This window comes from Tachyglossus aculeatus, chromosome 2 (assembly GCF_015852505.1).
Source record: "Tachyglossus aculeatus isolate mTacAcu1 chromosome 2, mTacAcu1.pri, whole genome shotgun sequence".
Taxonomy (NCBI): domain Eukaryota; kingdom Metazoa; phylum Chordata; class Mammalia; order Monotremata; family Tachyglossidae; genus Tachyglossus; species Tachyglossus aculeatus.
This window is the reverse complement of record NC_052067.1, coordinates 88,270,530-88,295,735: the sequence shown is the minus strand read 5'-3', so window position 1 is coordinate 88,295,735 and position 25,206 is coordinate 88,270,530. Positions and strand designations below refer to the sequence as shown.

Sequence of the window (25,206 nt, the reverse complement as noted above, 5' to 3'; positions counted from 1 at the left end):
CCCACCCATTCTCCCCAACGTTTTTAATGATTTGCGTGTTTAAGTGTAATTGAACAGCTCAAAATGATGTTAATGCCATTTTTAACTAAAGGGTTTTCTTTTTATGGTCTCATTTTTATGTTAGACACCTCAAATGCCAAGCGAGATTGGACAGAGGAAATAAAATGTAATGCTGCACAGTGAATTTATGCCAATATGCCCACTTAAATGTACATTTCAGTCTTCTTTCAAAAACTAAGGGTGCACAAATGACAGTAGCAAAACTCAGTGGTACAGTAAGCCGGCATTTTTCATTTAAACAGAATACATGTATGTGATATTAAGTGCTCTTGAAGTGAACACTGATTCTAAGCCGAGATCTTTCACCAAATCTCTTTTCCTAATTAATTTTATGGAAATGATCTTAAAGGCCAATGCCATATTTAAAGATAGATTATGCAAATGAAAGAACAGTATAGCCGTAGCCTTCGAACGATGAGTTTTCAGGTTCCTCTCATCACATAAATACAAGATTTATAGTTGGGTCCTTACTGCAGGATTTTAATGATTTGCAACCTGGGCCGGGCTGCAAATTAGGGAACTGCTAATGAAAGATGTGATTATAGAAATCGATTTTACTATGAATTATTGTTTTGCCCATCAGCCACTAAGTTTTATATTTCACTGTACGATGTAATTTTGCTCTATTTACCTTGTAGGCATTGTTTATATCATAATTTTCATAAAATTTACTTTTAGAGAACATAGTTACAATAGGCTACAAAAAAAATAAACATACCAAAATGGAGTCTTTCAGTGTAGAATAACTGAATTGCTACTCTGGAGCAAATGAAAGTACTTTTAAATATAACATTCCAGCTGACAGTAACCAGTAACCAGTAGTGACTATTTCAAAGCAGATTGTCAAATCCTTAAGATATGGTCATACACTTCAATAGAGACTACTTTCTAGGAAGGACATTCTTTAGGGAAATTTCTTTCTGGCTCTTGAGGGTGGTGATATTGAAAATTTTACTTTTCTCCTGGCTCGTTCAATGACACATACTATCCTTACTGTCTACACTGATACTTTGTTTTGTTGATATCGGGAATTTGGCCATTCCAATAGCTCAAACAGCATCCTTTATGATCTTTCAACAAAGATAATATTTTCTTTTGACTCTTTGGATTGGCTGCTGTTGGTTTTATTGGACTCCATATGTTCCTAAATTCTAATAGGAAGGAGGAATGAAAGTGCCAACTTGGCTTTCTTTTAGGCTGCTCATTCAGTTAAATGCCAGAAGTTGTAGAAGCAGAGAAGCAGCATAGCTTAATGGACAGAGCACAGGCTTGGGAATCACAAGGACCTGGGTTCTAATTCTGATTCTGCCATGTGTCTGCTGTGTGACCTTGGGCAAGTCACATCACTTCTCTGTGCCTGTTACCTCATCTGTAAAATGGGGATTTAGAGTGTGGGCCCCATGTGGGACAGGGACTCAGAACAGTGCTTGGCACATAGCAAGCACTTAACAAGTACCATTATTATTATTACAAGATATGTCTCTTCTTACCTGTCTATTCTCCTGTTGCAGAATTTCTCCTCCTATGAATCAAATTCCAGGAATATTCACCAAGTAGCTGCCTTACCCAGGCCCAATTTCTAAAGTCCCTTTTTGACTTGATTTGAATCCAGAAGAATCTTCCTGGACTCATTTAAAGGAGGATCATTCACATGGCCCTTTGCAAAGATGTGCAAACCCATGTCAGGGTAATCACATTAGCCTTTCACCAAGTGGCTCAGATTAGGGAATGTTTGCATTGCTATAGAAATCTACATTCTTGATGCAATGGTTTACTACCATTTGGCAATACTCTCTTTCCCATAAGACTTAAAGCCCAATATAAAATGATTCTTTGCCAAAGGAACCAAAATCTGCACCTGTAGGTCTTCAAAGATACTAGAAGAAGCAAACAAACTGACACCTGGCTATCTTTAATTAGTCTGGGTAGTGGTATTACATATTGGCACCCTTTCTTGGCTAAGTGCAGCCAAAAAAAAAAAAAGGCAGGCATCATAGTAGACCACAAACTGTACAATAAATCGGTGAATAATGTAATTTTTTAAAAAAATCCATGTGTTCATTTGTTCAAATCACATTTTCTCTAGAAGACAGTCTAAACCATATGTTAAAATATAAAAATAAGGCAAAAAACAGAAATTAGCAGCTGCTGGCAAGATGTTACCTCCAAAAAGAGTGCTTAAAATATATGTTGATAAATAAAAATTGGTATATGTATTTAGCCTAGTGTCAAACCAGTGTAGTATAAAAGAGTAATTTTTAGCTATTTGCAGAGTTAAAGGAAGCACACATTGGCTGACGGTAGAGAAGTGCATCTGACTTTGGAGTGTCCTCTGTGGATTCAATTCCTTCTGTCCTTATTTTGTTCAGATTTTCACTTGTTAAGTGGGGATATTTCTCATTCATTCATTCAATCATATTTATTGAGCACATACTATGTGCAGAGCACTGTACTAAGCGCTTGGGAAGTACAAATCGGCAACTTATAGAGATGGTCCCTACCCAACAATGGGCTCAATGGCACCAGTTCACTGGGGCTCCAAGCTAAACTCTATCCTTCTAGAAAGTCAGGATTGCCTGAGGCTGCTCTCCTTTCTATGATCTAGGACCCATGGTGTACAGTGAAAACCAAAGGGTGTTCAAACTATAGCCCATAGTATCTACATTACTAGGGCTCCAGGTGGGTGCACCCAATAGGATTGTGCCAGTGTGTAGCAGCAGACAAGACCGGGGCCCTACTCTGACAGAACTGCTGGTCTCTGAAGGCATAGAAGGAGCTAATCCATACTTAAGTTTGTGATTTATTTTGTTAATGTTGTGCATATAGCTATAATGAGAAGCAGCATGGTTCAGTGGAAAGAGCACAGGCTTTGGAGTCAGAGGTCATGGGTTCAAATCCCAGCTCCACCAACTGTGTGACTTTGGGCAAGTCACTTAACTTCTCTGTGCCTCAGTTACCTCATCTGTAAAATGGGGATTAAAACCGTGAGCCCCCCGTGGGACAACCTGATTGCCTTGTAACCTCCCCAGCACTTAGAACAGTGCTTTGCACATAGTAAGTGCTTAACAAATACCATTATTATTATTATTATTCTATTTATTCTGACGATTTTGACACCTGTCTACATGTTTTGTTTTGTTGTCTGGCTCTCCCTTCTAGACTGTGAGCCCATTGTTGGGTAGGGACCATCTCCATGTGTTGCCGATTTGTACTTCCCAAGCACTTAGCAGTAAGCGCTCAATAAATACAATTGAATGAATGAATGAATGAATGAAAGTCATTCTCTGCAGATTTACAAAGCCACAGACCAATAAGAAATTGCTCTTTGTTAGCATTCTGTTTATCTTATAGTGGGATGAAACCAAATCTTGGTCTCCCTTTAGGTAGAATTGGGTTAAAGATAATTCTACTGATGGTTAGTTGTTTTCTTTTTGGCTTTTTTCTTAACAGAGTTGATCTCTCTTTCACAGGGCAAGAACCAGGGACAATAAGAAACTTATGCTCTTCACACCCTATTCAATTGACATTGAGGAAAAATCTAAACATCAGTCTCCCTTTAGGTGGAGTAGGGTTAAAAATAATGCCACTCTTGGTGAGGTTTTTTTTTTTTTTATCAGTGTCTGCAAGTGTGGCCCATAGACCAATAAGTGACTGAAAGTCATTTTCACATAAAAACTCCCCTGTGCATACACAGGGCCTGCCCTGATTCCCTCTTTGTATCAACTAGTAGATAGTAAATGAATTCCTGACCCCTATTAACACATTTATCCAAATATGTTAGCTCACATTAAATTATTTCTTTATTCTAGATAACCTAAACTGAAATTTCAGTAACCTGTACGTCTCTCATTAGCCCCAAATTAACCCCGCTTTCCAGTCTCCATAGATAGTCTTAGGAGTGAAGCAAACTCACTCACTTCTGGAATAGTGATTCAATCACCCCCCTGCTGGCCCTGCAAATGCTCATTTGCACTGTTTCAATATTGTTTTCTATGTTCAAACAAATCAAGAAACAAAGTGGTTCTAGGGAGAGAGGCTTTTCTTAATGACTGTGGTGCCATATTAGCATTAATTTGGCATCTCATCTTTGGAAACTATAGCACCTGCAGCTAGCCTTCCTAACTAATACATGGAAGAGTAAGTTATTGAAGTAGGAAGAAAGTCTTCCTACTGAAGACTACTGAAATTCCGAGCGCTGAAATGAAATTAATTTAGAAAATCATATTTAAAACTTCTGGTCACCCTTGAGTCTCTGAAAACCACATAGGAGGTCCTCTGAAAGCTATTGAAAGAAAGATGATCTCATGCAGGAAATCATGTATTTCGATATACAAATTTTGCAGTAGCTATTTTGGAAATGCTTGAAAACTGTATTCACCTTCACTCGCCTTATGGGTTGGATAAAGTTTTCTTAAATTATGTTTCTTTGGTTTGAATGCATTCGGAGTGGGCTCTCACTTCAAGGTAAGCTGGTAGTTATTATGCATGAGAGATTGCTGTGGAAACATCATATTTTGTATTAATTGCCAGCTGAAAGATGCATAGTATTGACTGCATGACTTGCCCCTTATATGTATATGCAGCATTAATGATCTGAATTTAGCACTGCATTTGTTAATATTAGATATAAATTCATTCTGGCACATTTACAGGCCAAGTCTCAGAAGCATTTAGTCACCTAAAATGCAATCATCATCTGAAAAAATTTACTTATGCTCTCGTAGATTTCAGGCAGGGTCCCATAGTACCTAGTCCTCTCTGTTTTGCTGAGAGTCTGTCTTGATGTAATTCTTTTCTTGGAGTGATCATCAAGGCGAAGTGCTAATTCTCACTGAGTGTTCACTGTGCAGTCATCAAATAGCAGTTGTATACCCAGTGGGGCTATATCATGTCGCTGTAAACTGCTCAAATCTTTCCTACCATGGCAAATTAAATTTGGTTTTAATTTGCATTCCATTTCTAGTGTTTATCAGCAGCTATTTCACATTTTTAGGGCAAATGAAAATAGCTTGTTGTATAAGTACGAGGTTGGTGTCATAGTAAAATAGTAAGGCATTAAGAAAAGGGCACCTTTCCCCACATATTTGTTATCTTATGAGTATTAAAATTTTTCAAGAACTTAGAAGAATTCCCTTCATTTAAAAAATATGCACATCCTGAATTCCCAGGGGGGAGCTGATTTAAAACCTTTCAAGTTACTGGCAGATTCATAGGTCTTTTTTGACCCCGTTAGGACAGATTCATTCATTCATTCAATTGTATTTATTGAGCGCTTACTGTGTGCAGAGCACTGTACTAAGCGCTTGGGAAGTACAAGTCGGCAACATATAGAGATGGTCCCTACCCAACAGCGGGCTCGCAGTCTAGAAGGGGGAGACAGACAACAAAACAAAACATAGTAACAAAATAAAATAAATAGAATAAATATGTACAAGTAAAATAAATAGAGTAATAAATATGTACAAACATATATACATATATACAGGTGCTGCGGGGAGGGGAAGGAGGTAAGACGGGATGGGGAGGGGGTGGAGGGGGAGAGGTAGGAGGGAGCTCAGTCTGGGGGAGGAGGGGGCTTAGTCTGGGAAGAGGGGGCTCAGGGTATGAGATGTTGGAGTCTGGGACAGATGTTGGTATATTACTTTCAGAAGGCTGTAAAACTTACATTTCACTTATGAAAATGGCCTGGTGCTTTCTTCCCACTCAAAATAAATGCCTCAACCACAGTACACTATGAGATAGCAATGGGCCTTCAAATATTTAAACTAACAATTGCAATGGGTCTTCGATGTGGATGAGTCCTTCAGCTAGCAATTAAAGTCATTTCTGGAGGCAGTAGCTACAGATGATATCATGAGGACCAAAATAAATTGAAGTGGGGAAGAAATAAATGGGGAAAAGCATCAATATTCACCATGACATCTGCCACTCTGCATTGCCAATTTCTTCTGTAGTGAATTTCAATAAATCAGGTCCAGCTCCAGGCTCCTCATTCACTGGCTTATCTGCCTTGTCTGAGGTAGTTCTAGAGACTTTAAGGGACAGATGAGTATTTCAGTTCTTGAGCTGACTGGGGAGAAGCACATGATAAGGAATTCCCCTATTCCAAGATAAGCACAAGGTAAAGAACAAACTTCTTGTCTGTCCTAGGACTTCCTGGAAACCTATGTTTCAATCCATCAGTCAATCACTAGTATTGATTGAGTGCACACTGTATTCAAAGCACTGTGGCTTTAATGGAAAGAGCACGGGCTTGGGAGTCAGAGGTCATGGGTTCAAATCCTGGCTCCCCAATTGTCAGCTGTGTGACTTTGGGCAAGTCACTTAACTTCTCTGTGCCTCAATTACCTCATCTGTAAAATGGGGATGAAGATTGTGAGCCCCATTTGGGACAATCTGATCACCTTGTATCCTCCCCAGCGCTTAGAACGGTGTTTTGCACGTAGTAAGCGCTTAACAAATGCCATCATTGTTATTATTATTATTATTTGGGAGAATACAACAGAGTTGGCAGACACGTTCCCTGCCCTCTAGGAGCTTGTAGTTTAGAGAGGGAGACAGACATTTAAATAGATTATGGGAATGTACATAAGTGCTTTGGGACTGAGAGTGGGGTGAAAATCAAGTGCTTCAAGGGTAAAGATCAAAGTGCATAGTTGATGCAGAAGGGAAAGGGAGTAGGGGAATGAGGGATTAGTTGGGGAAAGGCTTTTGGAGGAGATGTGATTTTAATAAGACTTTGAAGGTGGGGCAAGTGCTAGTCTATCATGGATTAAGAGGGAGAGACTTCCTGGACAGGGGATATGGGCAAGGGATCACTGGGGAGATAGACAATATCAAGATACAGTGAGTAGGTTGGTGCTGGAGAAGCAAAGCATGTAGGCCAGATTGTGGTAGGAAATCAAAGGCGTATGATAAGCGGGGGGATGTTGATTGAGTGCTGTAAAGTCTATTCAAACATAGCATTTGTGGTAAAATTGCTTGTGGTTTCAAAAAGGCAAATAGGGAAGTCAAGGAGGACTTCCCTGACTGAGCCCCCTCTTTCCTATCCTCCTCCCCATCCCCCTTGCCCTACCTCCTTCCCTTCCCCACAGCACATGTATATATTTGTACAGATTTATCAATCTATTTATTTTACTTGTACATATTTACTATTCTATGTATTTTGTTAATAATGTGCATATAGCTTTAATTCTATTTGTTCTGTTGATTTTGACACCTGTCTACATGTTTTGTTCAGTTGTCTGTCTCCCCCTTCCAGACTGTGAGCCCGTTGTTGGGTAGGGACCATCTCGATTTGTTGCTGACTTGTACTTCCCAAGCGCTTAGTACAGTGCTCTGCTCACAGTAAGCACTCAATAAATACGATTGAATGAATTAATGAAAGGACAGCCATGACATTGCTCTTCCAAGTAGCCTTGGTGACATGCTGACTGCATTCCAGATTGAGTACACCATTTTTCTGACCCGAGACATGGCCTAGTAGATAGATCATGGGTTTGGGAGCCAGAGAACCTGTTCCACCCCTTGTGTGCTGTGTGACCTTGGGCGAGTCACTTAACTTATCTATGCCTCGTTTCCCTCATCTGCAAAACAGGGATTCAATATCTGTTCTCCCTCCTACTTAGACATTCAATATCTGTTCTCCCTCCTACTTAGATGGTGAGTCCCTTGTGAGACCTGATTATCATGTAGGCAGCGTGGCTCAGTAGAAAGAGTACAGGCTTTGGAGTCAGAGGTCATGGGTTCAAATGCTGACTCTGCCAATTGTCAGCTGTGTGATTTTGGGCAAGTCACTTAACTTCTCTGGGCCTCAGTTACCTCATCTGTAAAGTGGGGATTAAGACTGTGAGCCCCCCATGGCACAACCTGATCATCACCTTGTAACCAGCTCAGTGCTTAGAACAGTGCTTTGCACATAGTAAGTGCTTAATAAATGCCATTATTATTATTACTCCAGGGCTTAGTAAAATGCTATGCACATAGTAAGCCCTTAACAAATACCATCAACCCCCCTGCCTCCCCCACCAAAAAAAGGAAAGAACTTGTTTTTCTTTTCTAGTATTCCTCTTCCTTTCATGCCTTATAGCTCTACAAATTCTGGGCCTCTTGAATGCAGAATATCATCCATAGCACTGATTGTTCAGTACATGAACATTATGAGCTGAGTGCTTTCTGTGTGCAAGTTACTGTGCTAATTGTGGGTATAAGTGAATGTCCACTACGGCAGAGCACTGTACATACATGGAGAAGCAGTGTAGCTCAGTGGAAAGAGCATGGGATTTGGAGTCAGAGGTCAGTGGTTCAAATCCCGGCTCCACCAATTGTCAGCTGTGCAACTTTGGGCAAGTCACTTAACTTCTCTGTGCCTCAGTTACCTCATCTGTAAAATGGGGGTTAAGACTGTGAGCCCCCCGTGGGACAACCTGATCACCTTGTAACCTCCCCAGTGCTTAGAACAGTGCTTTGCACATAGTAACTGCTTAATAAATGCCATTATTATTATTATTATCATTATTATTATTATACAGTGGCCTGCCTGTGCTCTCCATTTTAGTGAGAACCCTATTGGGTAACTAGGAAGCATTCAGCAGTGTGAGCCTGTTTCAATTCAGTGTGCTGGAATGTTGGAAGAAGCAGTATTTTGTGTGTGTACACTGTCTTGGACATAACAGGAACTACAGCTGTGAACCCCATGTGGGACAAAGGGACTGTGACCAACCTGATTCATGTGTATCCACCCCAGTGTTTAGAACAGTGCTTGACCCATCCTAAGTGCTCAACAAATGTGACAATAACAAAAATAAAGATAACAACAGCTTTCCTAATCATGTGTCTTAGCAAGATCACAACCCCCAATATTATAGGAGAAATGGGGGTGTTGGGCATTTGGGAAACTTACAGAATATGCAGAAAACGGAATTCTTAAGAAACTTGAAATTAAAGGAGGGAGGCAGTAGTCATAAATTGGCAGGTATACCCTAGTTAAGAGTGAGAGAATAGATATGAATAACCTACACAAGTAGGTAAATGAATCAGTATCAACCAGCTATCTATGAGCATTGAGGTGGCTGATGGAATGACATGCAGGCTGGGAAGGTGGGATAAATCCAGGAATGCCTTCTAAGGTGATAAACAAATGTACCCCTCATTTTCCTAGTGGCACTTAAATTGCCTGCAACCTTGTGATTTTGGGTCCAATGTTTAAATTGTATTTAATTTTAAATTCAATTACATTTCTGAAACACATTTTCAATGTAAAAGAAAGAGCTGTATTTTTTACCAAAAAATGGATATAATTTTAGAAAAAAGTCAGGAAAATGACGTTACCTTACATGTAAGAAAATAAAAATCCCACCCTCCCATCCTCCCATAAAGAGTTATTTAATGAGCTAGCCCTCCTATATTATAAAAGATATCCAAAGTCAAAGTTTTGTACCACTTTCTTAGGACAAATTGTTCCTAGATCCAAGTAATTGTTTATCTGCAAGGCTGCTTAGGACTAATTGTAATGTCTTTGTCATAAAGATGTACTTTTTAATGACACTTGGTTAGGTGCCCAGAGATAATTAGGAATGCTTGTACCAACAAATAAATGAAACCAATCGATGAATGAGAATGAGATCAAAATATTAAAAATGGCAAACCATCAGCTGTTTCTCTTGGATTCTACTTTGGCCAAATAGCTATGCAGTTTTCAAATATGGCACCATACAAAGCATGTGACACCTAAATTGTTGCAATACCCTGAAGTGGGATTCACTGCAGGACTTCCAAGCTGTAGGTCGTGGTGCACTTTAGGTTATCTTAGGTATCTGTGATGCACCGACCATTCAAAAATTCCCTCTACATGGCTCGAGTGTGTGTTTTTGTACAATGGTGTGTAATGTCCCATCTATCACCGCCTCCCCAGACTTTTCTCTCTCAGGTCCCTGAAGTTCCCCCACTTGGGTGTGTATCATCAGACCCCGTTTTCAAGCCCTGGTGCTGTGTCTTCCACTGTACATTTGTCGGGGTTAATTATTTGAGATGAGTAGCGTTATCTTTCACAAAATTATATGTGAACTGTAAAATATAGCAGAGCTCCAATTTGCAACAGCTGCTTCAGATATTGAACAGCAATAAATATTCTGTGTCGCTTCCCTTTCACAGTTTGTGGTGATGAATGCACAGGACTTCTTCTCGGAGACTTGGCTCGCCTGGAACAGATGGCTTCAAGCGTCAACCTGACTGGGCCACTCCCAGCCCCATATAAAATGCTGCACAATTTTGAAAATGTGACTCAGGAGCTGAAGGTATGTTTGCAACTATAGGCCATCCTAATGAGTGCCAGGGGCAGGATAAAAGGAGAAACCTATTCAAGATGTAATGGGACATTTTGTGAATAATACATAGCTGGTATTTATGTAGCACTTTTATTCTGAGGACCTCAAAGCACTTCAAGTGCATTATCTAATTTTCCTCACCACATACCTTGGAGGCAGTTAAGGGGCAGGAATTACCATTATTGCCGATGTTGCAGTAATGAGTGTCATTTATTTTGAATTATAGAAAGTAAATCGCGCAGTAGTCATTTTTGCACTTTGAAGGAAATGGAGTATGGCTTTGGGAGAAATCAAATGAAGCTGTGTTTAAAAAAAAGTATTCATGCCAGACACCTTGTTAAACTATCCTCCACGCTTCCACTGGGTGTCATTTTGTGTAATAACCTGTTCCCAAGTTAGATAATGACCGGGCACTTGAATATGGAGTGTGAGGTTGTTGGCGTGGTTAAGTCGTGTTTTCAGAAATCACAGGGACAGTTGTGCCCTTGTAGAAATTTCATCTCCCAGTTGCTGTCTAATCAGCTGTTGAAATGCATTTGAAATGGAATATTTTTCAGCATTTGCTGTCACCTCAGCGGGCACCAGAGAGACTTCTTCAGCTTGCAGAGAGCAACTTAAATACACTTGTGACTGAAATGGATGAGCTTCTGACCAGAGTAAGTCTATGGGGTTACAGACCTAGTTAGACCATCCAAACTGATACCACTTTAATCCAATCAGTTATGCTATTCTGCCTTGATTACTGTATCAGGCTTCTTGCTGATCTCTCTTCCTCTTGTCTCTCCCCACTCCAGTCCATACTTCATTCTGTTGCCCGGATCATCTTTTTACAAAAAATGTTCAGGCCATGTTTCCCCATTTCTTAAGAACCACCAGTGGTTGCCCATCCACCTCCACACCAAACAGAAACTCCTTACTGTTGGCTTTAAAGAACTCAGTCACTTTGCCCCTTCCCACCTTACCTCGCTACTTATGACAACACATGCTGCACACTTCACTCCTTTAATGTGAATCTTCTCATTGAATCTCAATTTCATTTATCTTGCAACCAACCTCTCACCCACGTCCTGCCTCTATCCCAAAATGTCCTCCCTCCTCATATCCCACAGACACTCTTTCCTCCTTCAAAATCTTAGTGAAGGCACATCTCCTTCAATAAGCTTTCTCTAACTAAGCCCTCCTTTCCTCTTCCCCCACTCCCTTCTGTGTCTCTCTGACTTGCTGCCTTTATTCATCCCTCCTCCCAGCTCCACAGCACTTATGTACATAACTCTAATTTATTTATATTAATGTCTGTCTCTCATTCTATGCTATAAGCTCCTTCTGGACAGGGAATATATCTGTTTATTGTCATTTGTACTCTGCCAAGCACTTAATATAGTGCTCTGCACACAGTAAGTGGTCAGTAAATATGAATGACTGACTAAATCCACCCCCTCAGAAAGATAATGTGAAATGGGTAAGAGTAAGAAGCTCATTTTTTGATGATTTTTTGCTGTGTATGGTACTCTTGCTGTTGATGATTTGCACATTTCAAAGCATCAAAAACCCCATGTATGTCGTCTGTCCTCACATTTCCATCATCTGCAGATTGTTGACTTCTTTTTAGATGTATTCTTCCTGACATTTCAGAGCTCCAAAGTGCCAGGTAGTTTGGGGAAAGGCTAATTACCGAGGAATTAAAACCTTTATGTTGGAAACTTGAAAGTCTTTGAGAAAAAAAAATGGGAAAAGAGCTCAGGTTGCTTGTAGGCTTTTTCAAAGTGTCTGCCTCAGGAACTGAATGAGTTATTCTGTCTCTTCTGCCACTATCCTCCCCATCTGACCCTACAAGTTCACAAGACCATACATCAGAATCTTTTAAAATGAATTTTTTTTTTACTGAAAAATCCTCTTTAGCTGAAATTTGAGGCCCAACTTCCAGGTCAGTTTGTTCCAGGATGGCCTAGAGAGAAGGTAATATCTGCCAAGTAGTTTGCTGTCATCACTAGTTCTGTGGGAGGATCCAAGAAGAAGCCAAAGGCAGTTCCACTTCCTTCCAGGTCTGCAGAACCTGAGTTCTCCAGAGCAAAGGAAAGAGTCAAGCCATCCAATTTTGCATGTCTAAAACCCATAGGCAGCACTGACTCAGAGATAACACAAGCAGTTCCAAAGCCACACCAAAAAGCTTTGTGAGGTCTAAATTGGGGGAGCTTTCAGACACAATGAGGAAATACTTTTAGGTTTTTCACAGATCCTTTCAAGGTTTTATACTGTCTGACCTTGTTTCTTTGCCTGCCATGTGGGCATGCAGTAGGAGTGTTTATTCCCGGGATTTTTTTTAAGTAAGATTTAAAACCCATATCTTTGGAACTGCAAGGCAGTCAGTGAAGCCTCCAAAAAGATGAAATCCATTTCCTAGAGAAAATTTAAATCATTTAAAATTAAGACTGCATATTTGCCATTTGGATGGATAGTTCTTATTTTTTATGGGGAAAGTTTGCATATCAATTCTGAGACGAGGCCATGGTTATGTGTGTATCAGCATTGATAAATAGCATTAAGTGTGCCATCTTGTGGTAAAAAAAAGCCTTGTGAGGGGAACTCAAATCCTGTCGTGAAATAAAAGAATGGGATGATAAAGCGAAGGGGTGCAGCTCTGGACAGTTTCCGCAATGAAATTTAATTCCCTTGTGAAACGTCATATAATTCTAAAAACCCTGCTGTTCTTCCTAACAAATTACATTTATTGGCACTTGCTAGTGCAAGGTATTTTACAAACTATAGTTTCATTATAACACTTTCCCAATATGCCACATGAGTAAAATGCAAAAATACAGAATCATGGGACACTTCTAAGAGCATGCAATTCATTAATGAAATCCTGATCAATCACAGCAGTTACTAGTGAGAAAGTTACTGTACTTAGGATTATACAGAAGAGTAAAAACACAGTTCCTCCCTTCAAGAAGCTTAAGAAATTGGTTCCGAATTCCTTAAGTTTCACCTTAACACAATGTCTGGATCCAATTGTGAAGAATCAATTGTGAAGTACGTCTGAGGACCATCTAAGGCTAGAACATGATCTAATGATTCGTCACAAACCACATTTAAGTGACAGGTGATCTGTGATGGATTTAGCAGGCTACCTGGAAGAAGTTTAGAAAAATAGTTTAAAGATGGAGGAAATTTGTCAGGATTGATTTTTTTTTTCAGTTAAAGGTTGAAGATCTCTGATTGGTTTACCTCCCATCCCATTTCAAGTAACTTCTCCTCACACTCATGAACACTTGTTTGAAATTCATCTCTTGCTATATATTCTTTTTTTGTTAGTCTATCTGTTCTGTTCATCCTTTTTGCATCAGATCTGGGTTTATCCATCTCACTTTCACTTTTCCTCTTAGACTGTGAGCTCCATGTGGGACCAGGGGCTGTGCCAGACCTGCTTATCTTGTATGTGCTCCAGTGTTTTCCCCTCTAGAACATAAGTTTGTTGTGGACAGGGAGCATGCTAACCAACTCTTCTATATTGTACTCTCCCAAGCATTTAGTACAGTATTCTGCACAGAGTAAGCTCTCAATAAATCCCATTGTTTGACTGATTAATTCAGTGCTTGGCACATATTAAGTGTCTAACAAATATGGCAAATTAATCTTCCCATTAGACAGTAATTTAAAAGGTAGTGATTATAACTAGCTTAAACTGCTTATCCTCCAAAATGTCATTTATAGAACATGTGTACTCAATATTTGCTAACGATGAGGTTGAGGAGAAGCTAAAATTAGATATTAGTGGGAATAAAGCAACAAAGGTTTTCAATTTGGAATTAACAGTTGTGGGTGAGAGAAGGGACACAGAGATAAAATGAAGATCTAATGCTGAAAAAAGCCATTTCTGAGTCAGGCCTATGGTCCATTCAGCCCAGAATTTTGCCTCTAACTGTGGTATACTTGAGGAACTATATGACAGCTGCTGTTCTTAACACTGATCCTGATGTTTTGGGAGGTATCATCTATCATGTCTATATTTTTCGCCTCAACATCCCTTACTTTGCTTCTAGTACCCTATTACAAAATTCTCACCTGCAAATGTTTCCAAACTCATCTCTAGCTCTCTGATATTTCTGATCTGCATAAATTCTTGTGGTGGGAATGATGGTGGTGACAAAGGATTTGAGTATGGGCATTCTGGAAAACTTGATCCAGAATATGTACTAGGCTAAGAAATACTGGAGGAAATGATTGCAGTTATTCCTGGGTGGTGCTTTAGGAAATTTTGATTAGCTATATATTCTTTAAATATGTGAAGAATTTCCATTTGTAAAGGTTTATGAAAAGGTAATGACTATATGAAGGGAGTTTCTACTTAATAGGCTTTCACAGCCCAAATTCTCTTGTCTTCTGCTTACGGATTTAAAGACATTGTCATTGGAGGCTCCAGGCTAGTGTGGGAAACTGGACAGACTGAACACAATTATTTTCAGAAAGTAAACCCAAGGAAAACGTGGGCTTATTTTCTTCCAGGAGCAATCTATCTCTTAGCTCCCCTGCTCTGCCTCTTCCCCATGTCTGATTGACCCTAATAGGTTTCCTTGAAAGAAAATCCAGGACCAGGTATAGATCCACAAAATGAATTGCATGTGAAGATGATACTGTCTTGTTTTGTCAATTCATTAGCCCTAGTGATGAATTTGCCACTGTGAAGTGGGAAGCACCATAAGCAAGTCAATTTTGAATGGCCATTAGAGATTGGTGGAATCAAAAAGCGGAAGACATCAGCACTATCTAACCAAGAAAATTGTGGGCTGGTTTTCGGCAAGTGTATGCAGCTTCAAGAGATAAAGCAGCAAAGGAACAGAAACATTGTCCAGATTTAAATTAATGTGGGCCTAAGGGTAATGCTTGCCATTTTCTAAAAATTTTCTCGGGATTATAAAAGAGGACTTGAGTCAACTTGAATGTGGAAAAAATAATCAGTGATAAGAGGGAATATGAAGGAGAGTATGTAAGGCATCATTTATATAGGGACACCAGGCAGATAGTAGCACAGAGTTAAGAGGGTGAAGAAGTAAAAAATCAAAGGTACAGAATGAAAGGGAGTGTGTAGAAAATGTTAGAAGAAATGAAGAAACATTAGTCTAGAATGTAAGGAGCTTGTGACTAGGGAGTGAGATGGAGGACAAACAAGAGATGGAATACCCATCTAATGGTGGTTGGGAGAACAACCTTACTAATTCAGATAAATAGCTCATCTCATCAGTACTTAGCAAGTGTGGGCTAGGGAGTCGGAAGATCTGTGTTTGAATCCCAGCACTGCCACTTGTCTGCTGTGTCACATTGGGTCACTTCATTTCTCTGTGCCTCAGTTCCCTCGTGTGTAAAATGGAGATTAAGACTGTGAGTCCTATGTGGAACAGGGACTGTGTCCAACCTGATTATCTTGTATCTACCCCAGCGTTTAGTATAGAGCCTGGAACATAGTAAGTACTTAATAAATATCAAAATACGTATTATTATTAAATGGATAATTGTAGATTCATTCATTCAATCGTATTTATTGAGTGCTTACTATGTGTAAAGCAGTGTACTAAGTGCTTGGAAAGTACAATTCATATGAAATAGAAGAGCCCAACACCTTTTTTCCTTCATAGAAAAAGGTTTCCTTTCCACACAGTATTTGAGCACAGGACAATCCAAGCACACTTTCTCTGATCGAAGGTGGTAATGTCAACATTACTGGCATCTATTTATATAATTTTTAATTGTTGAAATTCTTGAAGTTGTAGCTTCTGCCACCTCCTCTCTCCATCATTAAGAAGCACCTGCTCAAAAAGAGTTGCTCCTTTGTTGATTGCAGCGGCCCAGGCTGTTCGAAATGTGGCAATTGAAACTTTACTCTTTAAGCACTTGATATTCACCCCACCTTCAGCGTTATAGCACTTAATGTGCAGATCTGTAATTTATCTTGGTATCTGTCACCCCGTCTAGACTGTAAACTCCTTGTGAGCAGGGATAGTGTCTATCAACTCTGTTGTATTGCATTCTCCAAGTGTTAGTACAGTGGTGTGTATACAGTACTTCCTCAATAAATGCCACTGGTAGATGCCTGTTACCCCCTTTCTAGACTGTGAGCCCGTTTAGGGCAGAGATTGTCTCTTATTTATGGCTGAATTGTACTTTCCAAGCACTTAGTGCAGTGCTCTGCACACAGTAAGCGCTCAATAAATACAGTTGAATGAATGAATGAATGATCAGTTGATGGAAAGGAAGGAAAAGATTCTGAAAATGTTGTTGAGGAAGAACCAACTGGATTTGATGACAGACTGAATGTAGGATTTGATGACAGACTGAATATAGGGGTTGGCATAGAACTGGGCCCAGGACTCACAGCCTCAGAGGTGACTGAACAGTACTCACTGCTCTGCATGGCCTAGTGGTTAGAGCACACACCTGTGTGTCAGAAGGACCTGGGTTCTAATCCTGACTCCTCCACTTATCCAGTAACTTCTCTGAGCGTTGGTTACCTCATCTGTATAATGGGGATTAAGACTGTGAACCTCATGTGTGACAGAGACTGTGTCCAACTCAGTTACCTTATGTCTACCCCAGTGCTTAATACAGTGCTTGCCACATAGTAAGCACTTAACAAATACCACAAATAACTAATACTGTGATCTTTTAAAATACTTCCAAAGGATTTTGTTTTCCTGACTTTTGTGCCAGTGTATTCCATAGGCCTAACCTGAATCTATCAAAAGTGTTTTCTTCTCAACTGATTGTAGTATATGCTTCATTTGAGTTACTTCTGTATTGAATGGGAAATTGGAGCCCTGAGTTCTATTTCTGACTCCACAAGTAGCAGAGTACTTCTTAGGGAAATGTCATCAGTAGCAAAGCCTTAGGACTGAAGAATTGTGTGGCCTAGTGGAAAGAGCACAGGCCTGGGAGTCAAAGGACCTGGGTTCTAATCCCAGGTCTGCCACTGACCTGCTGTGTGATTTCGGCAAGTCATTCAACTTCTCTGTGCCTCAGTTTCCTGAAACGTACAATAGAAATTCAAAGCCTGTTCTCCCTCCTACTTAGGGACAGGGACTATGTCCAACCTAATTAACCTGTAACTACTCCAATGCTTAGAGCAGTGCTTGACATATAGTAAGTGCTTTACAAATATTATAAATAAAATCATCTAGGGCTTTCAGGGGGAGTGGAAAGATCCAGCAGAAATCTTTAAAAATAGCTGGCTAACGTGGTAATGTGGGTTGCTATAGCTACCAAGGCACCCGTCGCTTAGATTGAGACCCTAAGGAATCACATTGGCACTATGCTGTACCAACTTCAGCTGAGAATGGGGGCTTCACATAAAAACAAAAAAACAACTTTATCAGGGACTGTGCAATTTGTTTCTCTTGCTGGTATATATGTAGATTTGCTTGAACATTTAATTTTATATATTCAGCTACTACCCATGCCCTCATATTCCCTCCCTCCATGCCCCAGGGACTAGAGAGTGAGAATGATGCAGCACAATCCACTATTGCTTCAATCAGTTCCTCCAAGCACATTCTCAATCCTGACATCTCAGGACCAAGACTCATCTGTCTTACTCAATGGGTGACCCCATCACTTTAATGGGGCACCTTCTGTGTGATCTGATATCATTTTTACTGCATGGATTTACCCTATATTCAGCTACTTGCAAAACTTTGCAGTAACACTAGAGGCAAAAACCATCCCCTAACTCTCAGCATTTTAAAACTAACTTCCCTTGGCTGAATGAATATCTGCTCCACCCTCCTTGACTAAAGATCATCAGAAACTTAATTTCCGGGTCAGACTGATGATCTCACCTGCCCTGAATTCAGTATCCACCAGTAGAAGCAGGGAGTTTGGAGGTAATAATGATAATAACGGGATTTCTACCCTGTAATAGCTGATCTCCTAACACCCAGATTCGTGAATCCATGATATTTGGAATAGAATGTCACCAAATGGTTAATGAATTAGTTAATTTTGTAATTTATTAAGCACTTACTATGTGCACAGCACTGTTCTAAGCACTGGGGAGGCTACAAAGTGATCAGGTTGTCCCTCGGGGGGCTCACAGTCTTAATCCCCATTTTACAGATGAGGTAACTGAGGCACGGAGAAGTGAAGTGACTTGCCCAAAGTCACACAGCTGACAGTTGACAGAGCTGGGATTTGAATCCATGACCTCTGACTCCAAAGCCCATGCTCTTTCCACTGAGCCATGCTGCTTGTACTCAGTGTAACAGTGTAGCAGGAAGCAGCATGGCCTAAGGGAAGCAACGTGACCTAGTGGAGAGAGCAAGGATCTAGGAGTCAGAAGGACCTGGGTTCTAATCCTGGCTCTGTCTTCTGTTTGCTTTGTCTGTGTCTTGTCTGTTGGACAAGTCACTTCACATCTGTGTGGCTCAGTTACCTCATCTCTATTATCGGGATTAAGCTGTGAGTCCCATGTGGGACAGGGACTGTATCAAATCTGATTAGCTTATATCTACCCCAGTGCTTAGAAAAGTGTTCGACACATAGTAAATGCTTAACAAATACCATTATATAGAGCTAAAGGCATTTGTATCTACAATGGCATAGGATCCAATATATAGGGACATAATCAATGAATGGTACTTACTAAGTGCTTACTTTATGCAGAGCACTGTACTAAGTGCTTGGGAGAATTCAAGAGTTTGTACACACATTACCTGCCCAAAGTGAGGTTACAGTCTAGAAGAATGTCCTTCTACCTTATGGATTGCAGACTCCCCAGCCACTGAGGGAGGAGGCACGAAGTGGAGACCTTACTTCCACCTGCAAGACTATCACTTGCCTGTCCCACCTCATTATACAACCTCTGCTGAATCTGCCCATTCCTCTCCATCCGAACACCTGTCACCGTAGTACTGTCTTGGTCTTGGAGTGGCAAAACTATTGCTTCAGCTTCCTCAGTGGTTTCCCTGCGTCTTTCCCACTCTAATCTATACTGCTCGGCCCACATTTCTCCTCTACTCAGAACCCTCCATAGCTTTCCTATGTATAGCTGTAACAAGCAAAAACTCCTCAAAATAGGCATTATTCATGTCCATCGCCAACTCTCATGTCTTTAATTGTGAATTCAGTTATTTATTTTGACTACTCCTGGTTACATTTTGATATTTGTCTCTCCCATTGGAGTATAAGCTCCTTGGAGGTGGATAATGTGTCACTTTATTCTGTACTTGCCCAAGTGTGTAGTGCACTACACTGCACCAAGTAGGAGCTCAAGCAAAACCACTACTATTACTACTACTGTGTGTCACTATGAGTTGCAGAGATATATTTAAGGCCCAAAAGGACAGTAAAACACAACAGGAAAACTGACATCTGTCTCTCACTATCTCAGAAGACATCTCAAAGTGTTCCCTGAAGGACTAAAGTAATTGGGAAATCTATTAGATGGCCAAATCCTCCCAAGTAACTGTTGGGGAATAGAGAAGGGATACACACAATGGGAGAATTAAACATTGGAAAGCCTCATGATCATTTTTTAACCCCTCCCCAATTTCCTGTCTTTTGCTTCCTGGTCACCCAGCCTCCCTTCCCTTGGCCTTTGTCCATTTTAGAATAGTTATACTGTTTCTAGTTTTCCAAGGCAAATTCATATCCAAAATCTAATTTTGACCTCCCAATGTTCCCCTGAGGTCAGGGAGGGATAGCAAAATGCTATCCCAATTTTACAGGGGAGGATACTGGCCAGAGAAGTTAAAAGACTTGCCCAAACTCTTATGGCAGACTTGAGACCAAACCGGAACTAGAACCCTTGTCATCTGGTTTCCAGGCCCTTGCTTTTCCACAAGTGCTCATTGCCTCCCAAGAAGTAAAGGATTTGATCCTTGTCATTATGGAATGTAAACAGACAGTAGGGAGAAGCCATACTTTGACAAATATACTCTACATAAATTGATGAATGCAGAAGATACTATGGTTGGTATTCTGTTTTATTCTTTCCCGTAAGAAAAATCTGTAATACCAATGGGAAATAGTTTGGCATATTTTTGCGCACACCATTGGCCAGTTGATTCAGGCCAACAAAGGGGAAAGATGTAGGACATCATGGGATTGACAGCCACCCTGGCACACCAATGTGCCCACTATTTTTTATGGTATTTGTTAAGTGCTTAGTATGTACCAGGCACTGAACTAAGTCCTGCAATAGCTGCAGTTTAATCAGGTTGGACACAGTCCATGTCCCTCATGGAGCTCACAGTCATAATCCCCATTTGACAAATGAGAGAACTGAGACACAGAGAAGTGAAGTGACTTGCCCAAGGTCACACAGCCAAGAAGTGGAGGAGCTGGAATTAGAACCCAGGTCCCTTGGACTTCCGGGCCTATGTTGCTTCTCTAAATTCACTAAATCTTCCTCTTATGTCCACTAGGCTACAAGAAGCAGTGTAGCCTAGTGAAAAGAGCAAAGGCCTGGGTATCAAAGGACCTGGAATATAATCCCAGCTCTGACACCTGTCTGCTCTGTGACTTTGGGAAAATCATTTCACTTCTCTGTGCCTCAGTTTCCTCAGCTGTAAAATGGGGATTAAGACTATGAGCATCATGTGGGAAATGGACTATGCCCACAGTGTCCACAAGGTGAAGCAGCATGGCTCAGTGGAAAGAGCACGGGCTTTGGAGTCAGAGGTCATGGGTTCGAATCCCGGCTCCGCCACGTCTGCTGTGTGACCTTGGGCACGTCACTTAACTTCTCTGAGCCTCAATTCCCTCATCTGTAAAACAGGGATTAAGACTGTGAGCCCCACGTGGCACAACCTGATCACCTTGTGCCCTCCCCAGTGCTTAGAACAGTGCTTTGCACATAGTAAGCACTTAACAAATGCCATTATTATCACATTGAAGCAGTGTGGCTCAATGGAAAGAGCACGGGCTTTGGAGTCAGTGGTCATGGGTTCTAATCCTGGCTCCGCCAATTGCCGGCTGTGTGACCTTGGGCAAGTCACTTAACTTCTCTGTGCCTCAGTTAACTCATCTGTAAAATGGGGATTGACTGTGAGCCCCCCTGTGGGGCAACCTGATCACCTTGTATCCCCCTAGCGCTTAGAACAGTGCTTTGCACATGGTAAGTGCTTAGTAAATGTCATTATAAAAAAAAATAAAATGTTGGATACATAATGATTGTTTAACAAATATACTTTAAAAAAAAACAACGCCTACCATTACCTCATACTCCTCCGTCCTGTCTCTCCAAAAAGTAACAAGTATTCTTTGGACAAAAGGGGTGGAATTCTTGCTACTTCAGTCACATTTCCCAATAACAGATAGACTTAAACCTTCTTGGGAGTTAAAAAAGATCAAAGCCCAAGGGACTGGGGATTTCAGGAAGATTTAAAAAATGGCAACAGTGAATCCAGGGTCAGCAAGAAATGTGATAATAATGATAATGGTGGTATTTGTTAAATGCTTACTATGTGGCAAGTGCTGTTCCAAGCACTGGGGCATGTACAAGGTAATCAGGTTAGACACAGTCCTGTTCTACATAGGGCTCACGCTCTTAACCGCCATTTTACATTGAGGTAACTGAGGCCATAGCTGAGATAACCGTGCCATTTGAAAACAGCCATGCAATCACCCTTTAGTAGTTGAGGGTTCTGGAATACTGGGACCCAGCTTAGAACCCATCTGGGCATTGTTTCCGTTAAGGAAACTCAAAATGCTCAGTAACGCTTGCTTTTTCACAAGATAGGGCAGGACAAAGACATGTGTGAGCATATGTTGCCAGCTTGTACTTCCCAAGTGCTTAGTACAGTGCTCTACACACAGTAAGCACTCAATAAATACAATTGAATGAATGAATGAATATGAACTGCCAGCTACTCCAGAGGTTTCTACCCTTCCAGGGCCTTGAATAGGAAAACAAAGAAGAAAGTAAACTAACGGAAGAGCTTTTAGAAGAAAGCCTCCAGAAGGGATTCTGTGCAACTAAGGAGCTTTAGGCAAGATTTCTTTCTTCAGTGTGATTATCATGATATATTTCACCTGATCTAAATTATTCAACTCTTAAAAACTTTTATTTTTTTTTCATTTTTCATCCTTAATTTCTCCACAAATGCTGATGAAGCTGCTAACTCAAAAGAGGGATATAAACCTCAAAAGCCTTTTTATCCTTCTTCCTTACTTCACCCTGTGATGTGACTGTACACAGTTGGAGAAATAACATGAAAATATTTAGAGTTATTTGGCATCTGTTATCCAAATACCTCAAAAACCTTTATAAATGTTAATAAACTAAGCCTCTTAAATCCCCTGGAAACAGTTTAGTACAATACATACAACTCTTAAAGACTATTGCCCTCCACGTGCTTTTTCCCCTTTTAAAATCCTCTTCTGTGCAATAAGAATGATATTTTCTCCAGAAAACCTAAGATGCTGGAGACATAGTGTAGGAAAGCAAAGATTCATTTATTGTACCAGAATCAGAGCTCTCCAGGAGCTCTGTTTTCAGGATTATATGATCAAAAAGTCTCTTTATGAACGAGAATTGTGTTCACCTAGGGGAATATCACATCATCATCCATATTTAAGTACATATTGTGAGCACAGTACTGCATTAGGCACTTGGGAGCGTAACATGAATATTGAAGAGTTAGTTCCTACCCTTGAGGAGTTTATTACCTAATTGTTTAATGTAAACATACATTATGTTGAGAGGAGAGCACTCCTTCTACTTATGTGAGCAATATTTTACACAGATTCCTTTGGTCTCACAGATATAAAATCTGAACTGTATTGCAATTGTATTGCAGACGTTAAAAGATGTTGTGAATTTAAGTGCAAAGGTGAGACTATATCCCAGTCATGTTTGGAGAGTTTTCTGCAGAGCTTGGTGATTGATGTTCAGCTCCTGTGGGACTGATGTTGTTTTGTAGAACTTATCAATCATTTATATACTCTTAGTCACTGCTGTACTGATTTCTCTAATATGTTACACACCAGTCATTTCCTTCTTTTGTGACTGAAACTGCAACTCCCCCCTTGCTTTCCTCTTTTGTCTCTTTTATCAATGAATTGATTTAAAATTACCTGTAACAGAATGCTTATGTAGATAGACTGCCTTCAGTTCAGTGATGCGTCAAGTGAGATAGCTACTCCTGGGCACCACTATTTTCTAACACTATATCAAATCATGTCAAATTGATAGCAAGTACCCTCAGAAGACTCCATTAAAATATTTTGGCAAGGGGACTTCAAAATTCCAAAGCATAATCTCAATCTTCCTTTTCTTGTGTGTTCTTCATCCCTGAAAGAGGTTCCCAGAGAATACAGGTTCATCCATCTGATTTTTGGTTAGTGACAAAAGTAATAAAGTGTAATTGTGAACTTGAGCAGCAGGTGTCATTTTCAGTACATCTAATCAATAATGCAATGATTTCAGTTGGTCCAAAGTCTCATTTGAAGTAAATACAACCGGTAGTAGATTGTCGTGATCCAGTTTCATCTCGGTCATCATTTTCTTTTCCTAAACCTGGCTCTCTAGGCTACCAAGGTGACATCAGATGGTGAACAAACTGGACAGGATGCTGAGAGAACCAATATGAGAGCAAAGACCCTAGAAAAACTGATCAATGAAATCGTTCAGGATGCAGAAGGTATTGAAAAAATACATCATTTACTCATTATTTATCTGGACAAGGCAAAAAAAGATGAGAGAAGTGGGAGGAGCAAAGGATGTACTGAAAAAGAGAAGGGAAGTGGAAAGATGGGAAGAGAAAGGGAGAAGAGAGGGGAATTTCATTAGATGACTGCAGGATTTCAGTGTTGAGTTCGTGGAAATATTTTTGTTAAGAAATTTAAGGTAGGTATTAGGCTAGTTGCAACCTGTAGCATTATATTAGTAACTTGAGTTAGTGAATTGATAATTAAAAGCACAGAATACCAGTAAAGTTGCCACATTGCTTTAGGAATGCTCTAATATTCAAAGAACAAGCTGCTATGATTCAATAACTAATGGGCACTTTATGCTTTGCAGTTTTGTACAAGGTGAGTAAAAAGATTTTCATTTGGAAATAGCCCCTATAATTTTATCATTCTTCTTGATGCATTGAAGTTACATTTTTATTTCTCAAAATGACTTTTAACACATTCTGCTATTTGCTGTAAAGGAACATCTGCTGCTTGGAATTCAGAGGCAACAACTAACCATAAGAAGTAGCTTGCCCCAGCCTTGATCCCTCAAGGCAATAGCATTTGGCAACTATCAATGTGATTGAGAATCAAAGTGGAAGGCTAGAAACCATTTGTGTGTGTGAACCCAGAAGGAGTAGCTGTTAGAGAAAAGAGAAACTGCAGAACAAAGACTGGTTCTTAATTACCAACATGAAGAGAGGTCATCTTTGCAAATGAGTACTAATTAAGGAAAGAACATTTAGAAATTAGGCAGGAAGAGTCATTCTGGGTTGTGACATTTAATGAGTACTTTGGACAATATCTGTTAAATAAACCAAAATGTGGCTCTTCTTGCCTAAATTCACAATGAATGTTCCTAGATAAGTAGAGAGCCAGATATACATTAAGGTATAGATATCCCTCAGGACAGGAGACCCAAGACGTTCCTGTCCACCCATTCATTTTTAATGAGAAACAACGAGAAATGACCCATCTTTCTACCACACTAATTTGTATTCTAATTCTGACCTTTGAGTGGCAAAAGTTCCACCAATCAATCAACTGATTTACTGAGCACTTACTGTGTGCAGAGCTTTGTACTAAGCACTTAAGAGAGTAAAATATAACAGAATTAGTGACAATCATTCATTTTATCTCACCTGGATTACTGCAT

At 40.1% G+C, this 25,206-nt stretch overlaps 1 protein-coding gene across 1 annotated transcript in view; it reads left to right on the top strand.

The window, feature by feature from the left end:
- The window catches only part of LAMA2 (laminin subunit alpha 2), a 633,073-nt gene that overhangs the window by 467,292 nt on the left and 140,575 nt on the right, over positions 1–25,206 (top strand). The window contains exons 34-36 of the mRNA XM_038760171.1: positions 10,213–10,355; positions 10,943–11,041; positions 23,905–24,016. Of these exons, the coding sequence (XP_038616099.1) occupies positions 10,213–10,355; positions 10,943–11,041; positions 23,905–24,016 (354 nt within the window). The remainder of the gene's footprint in view (positions 1–10,212; positions 10,356–10,942; positions 11,042–23,904; positions 24,017–25,206) is intronic.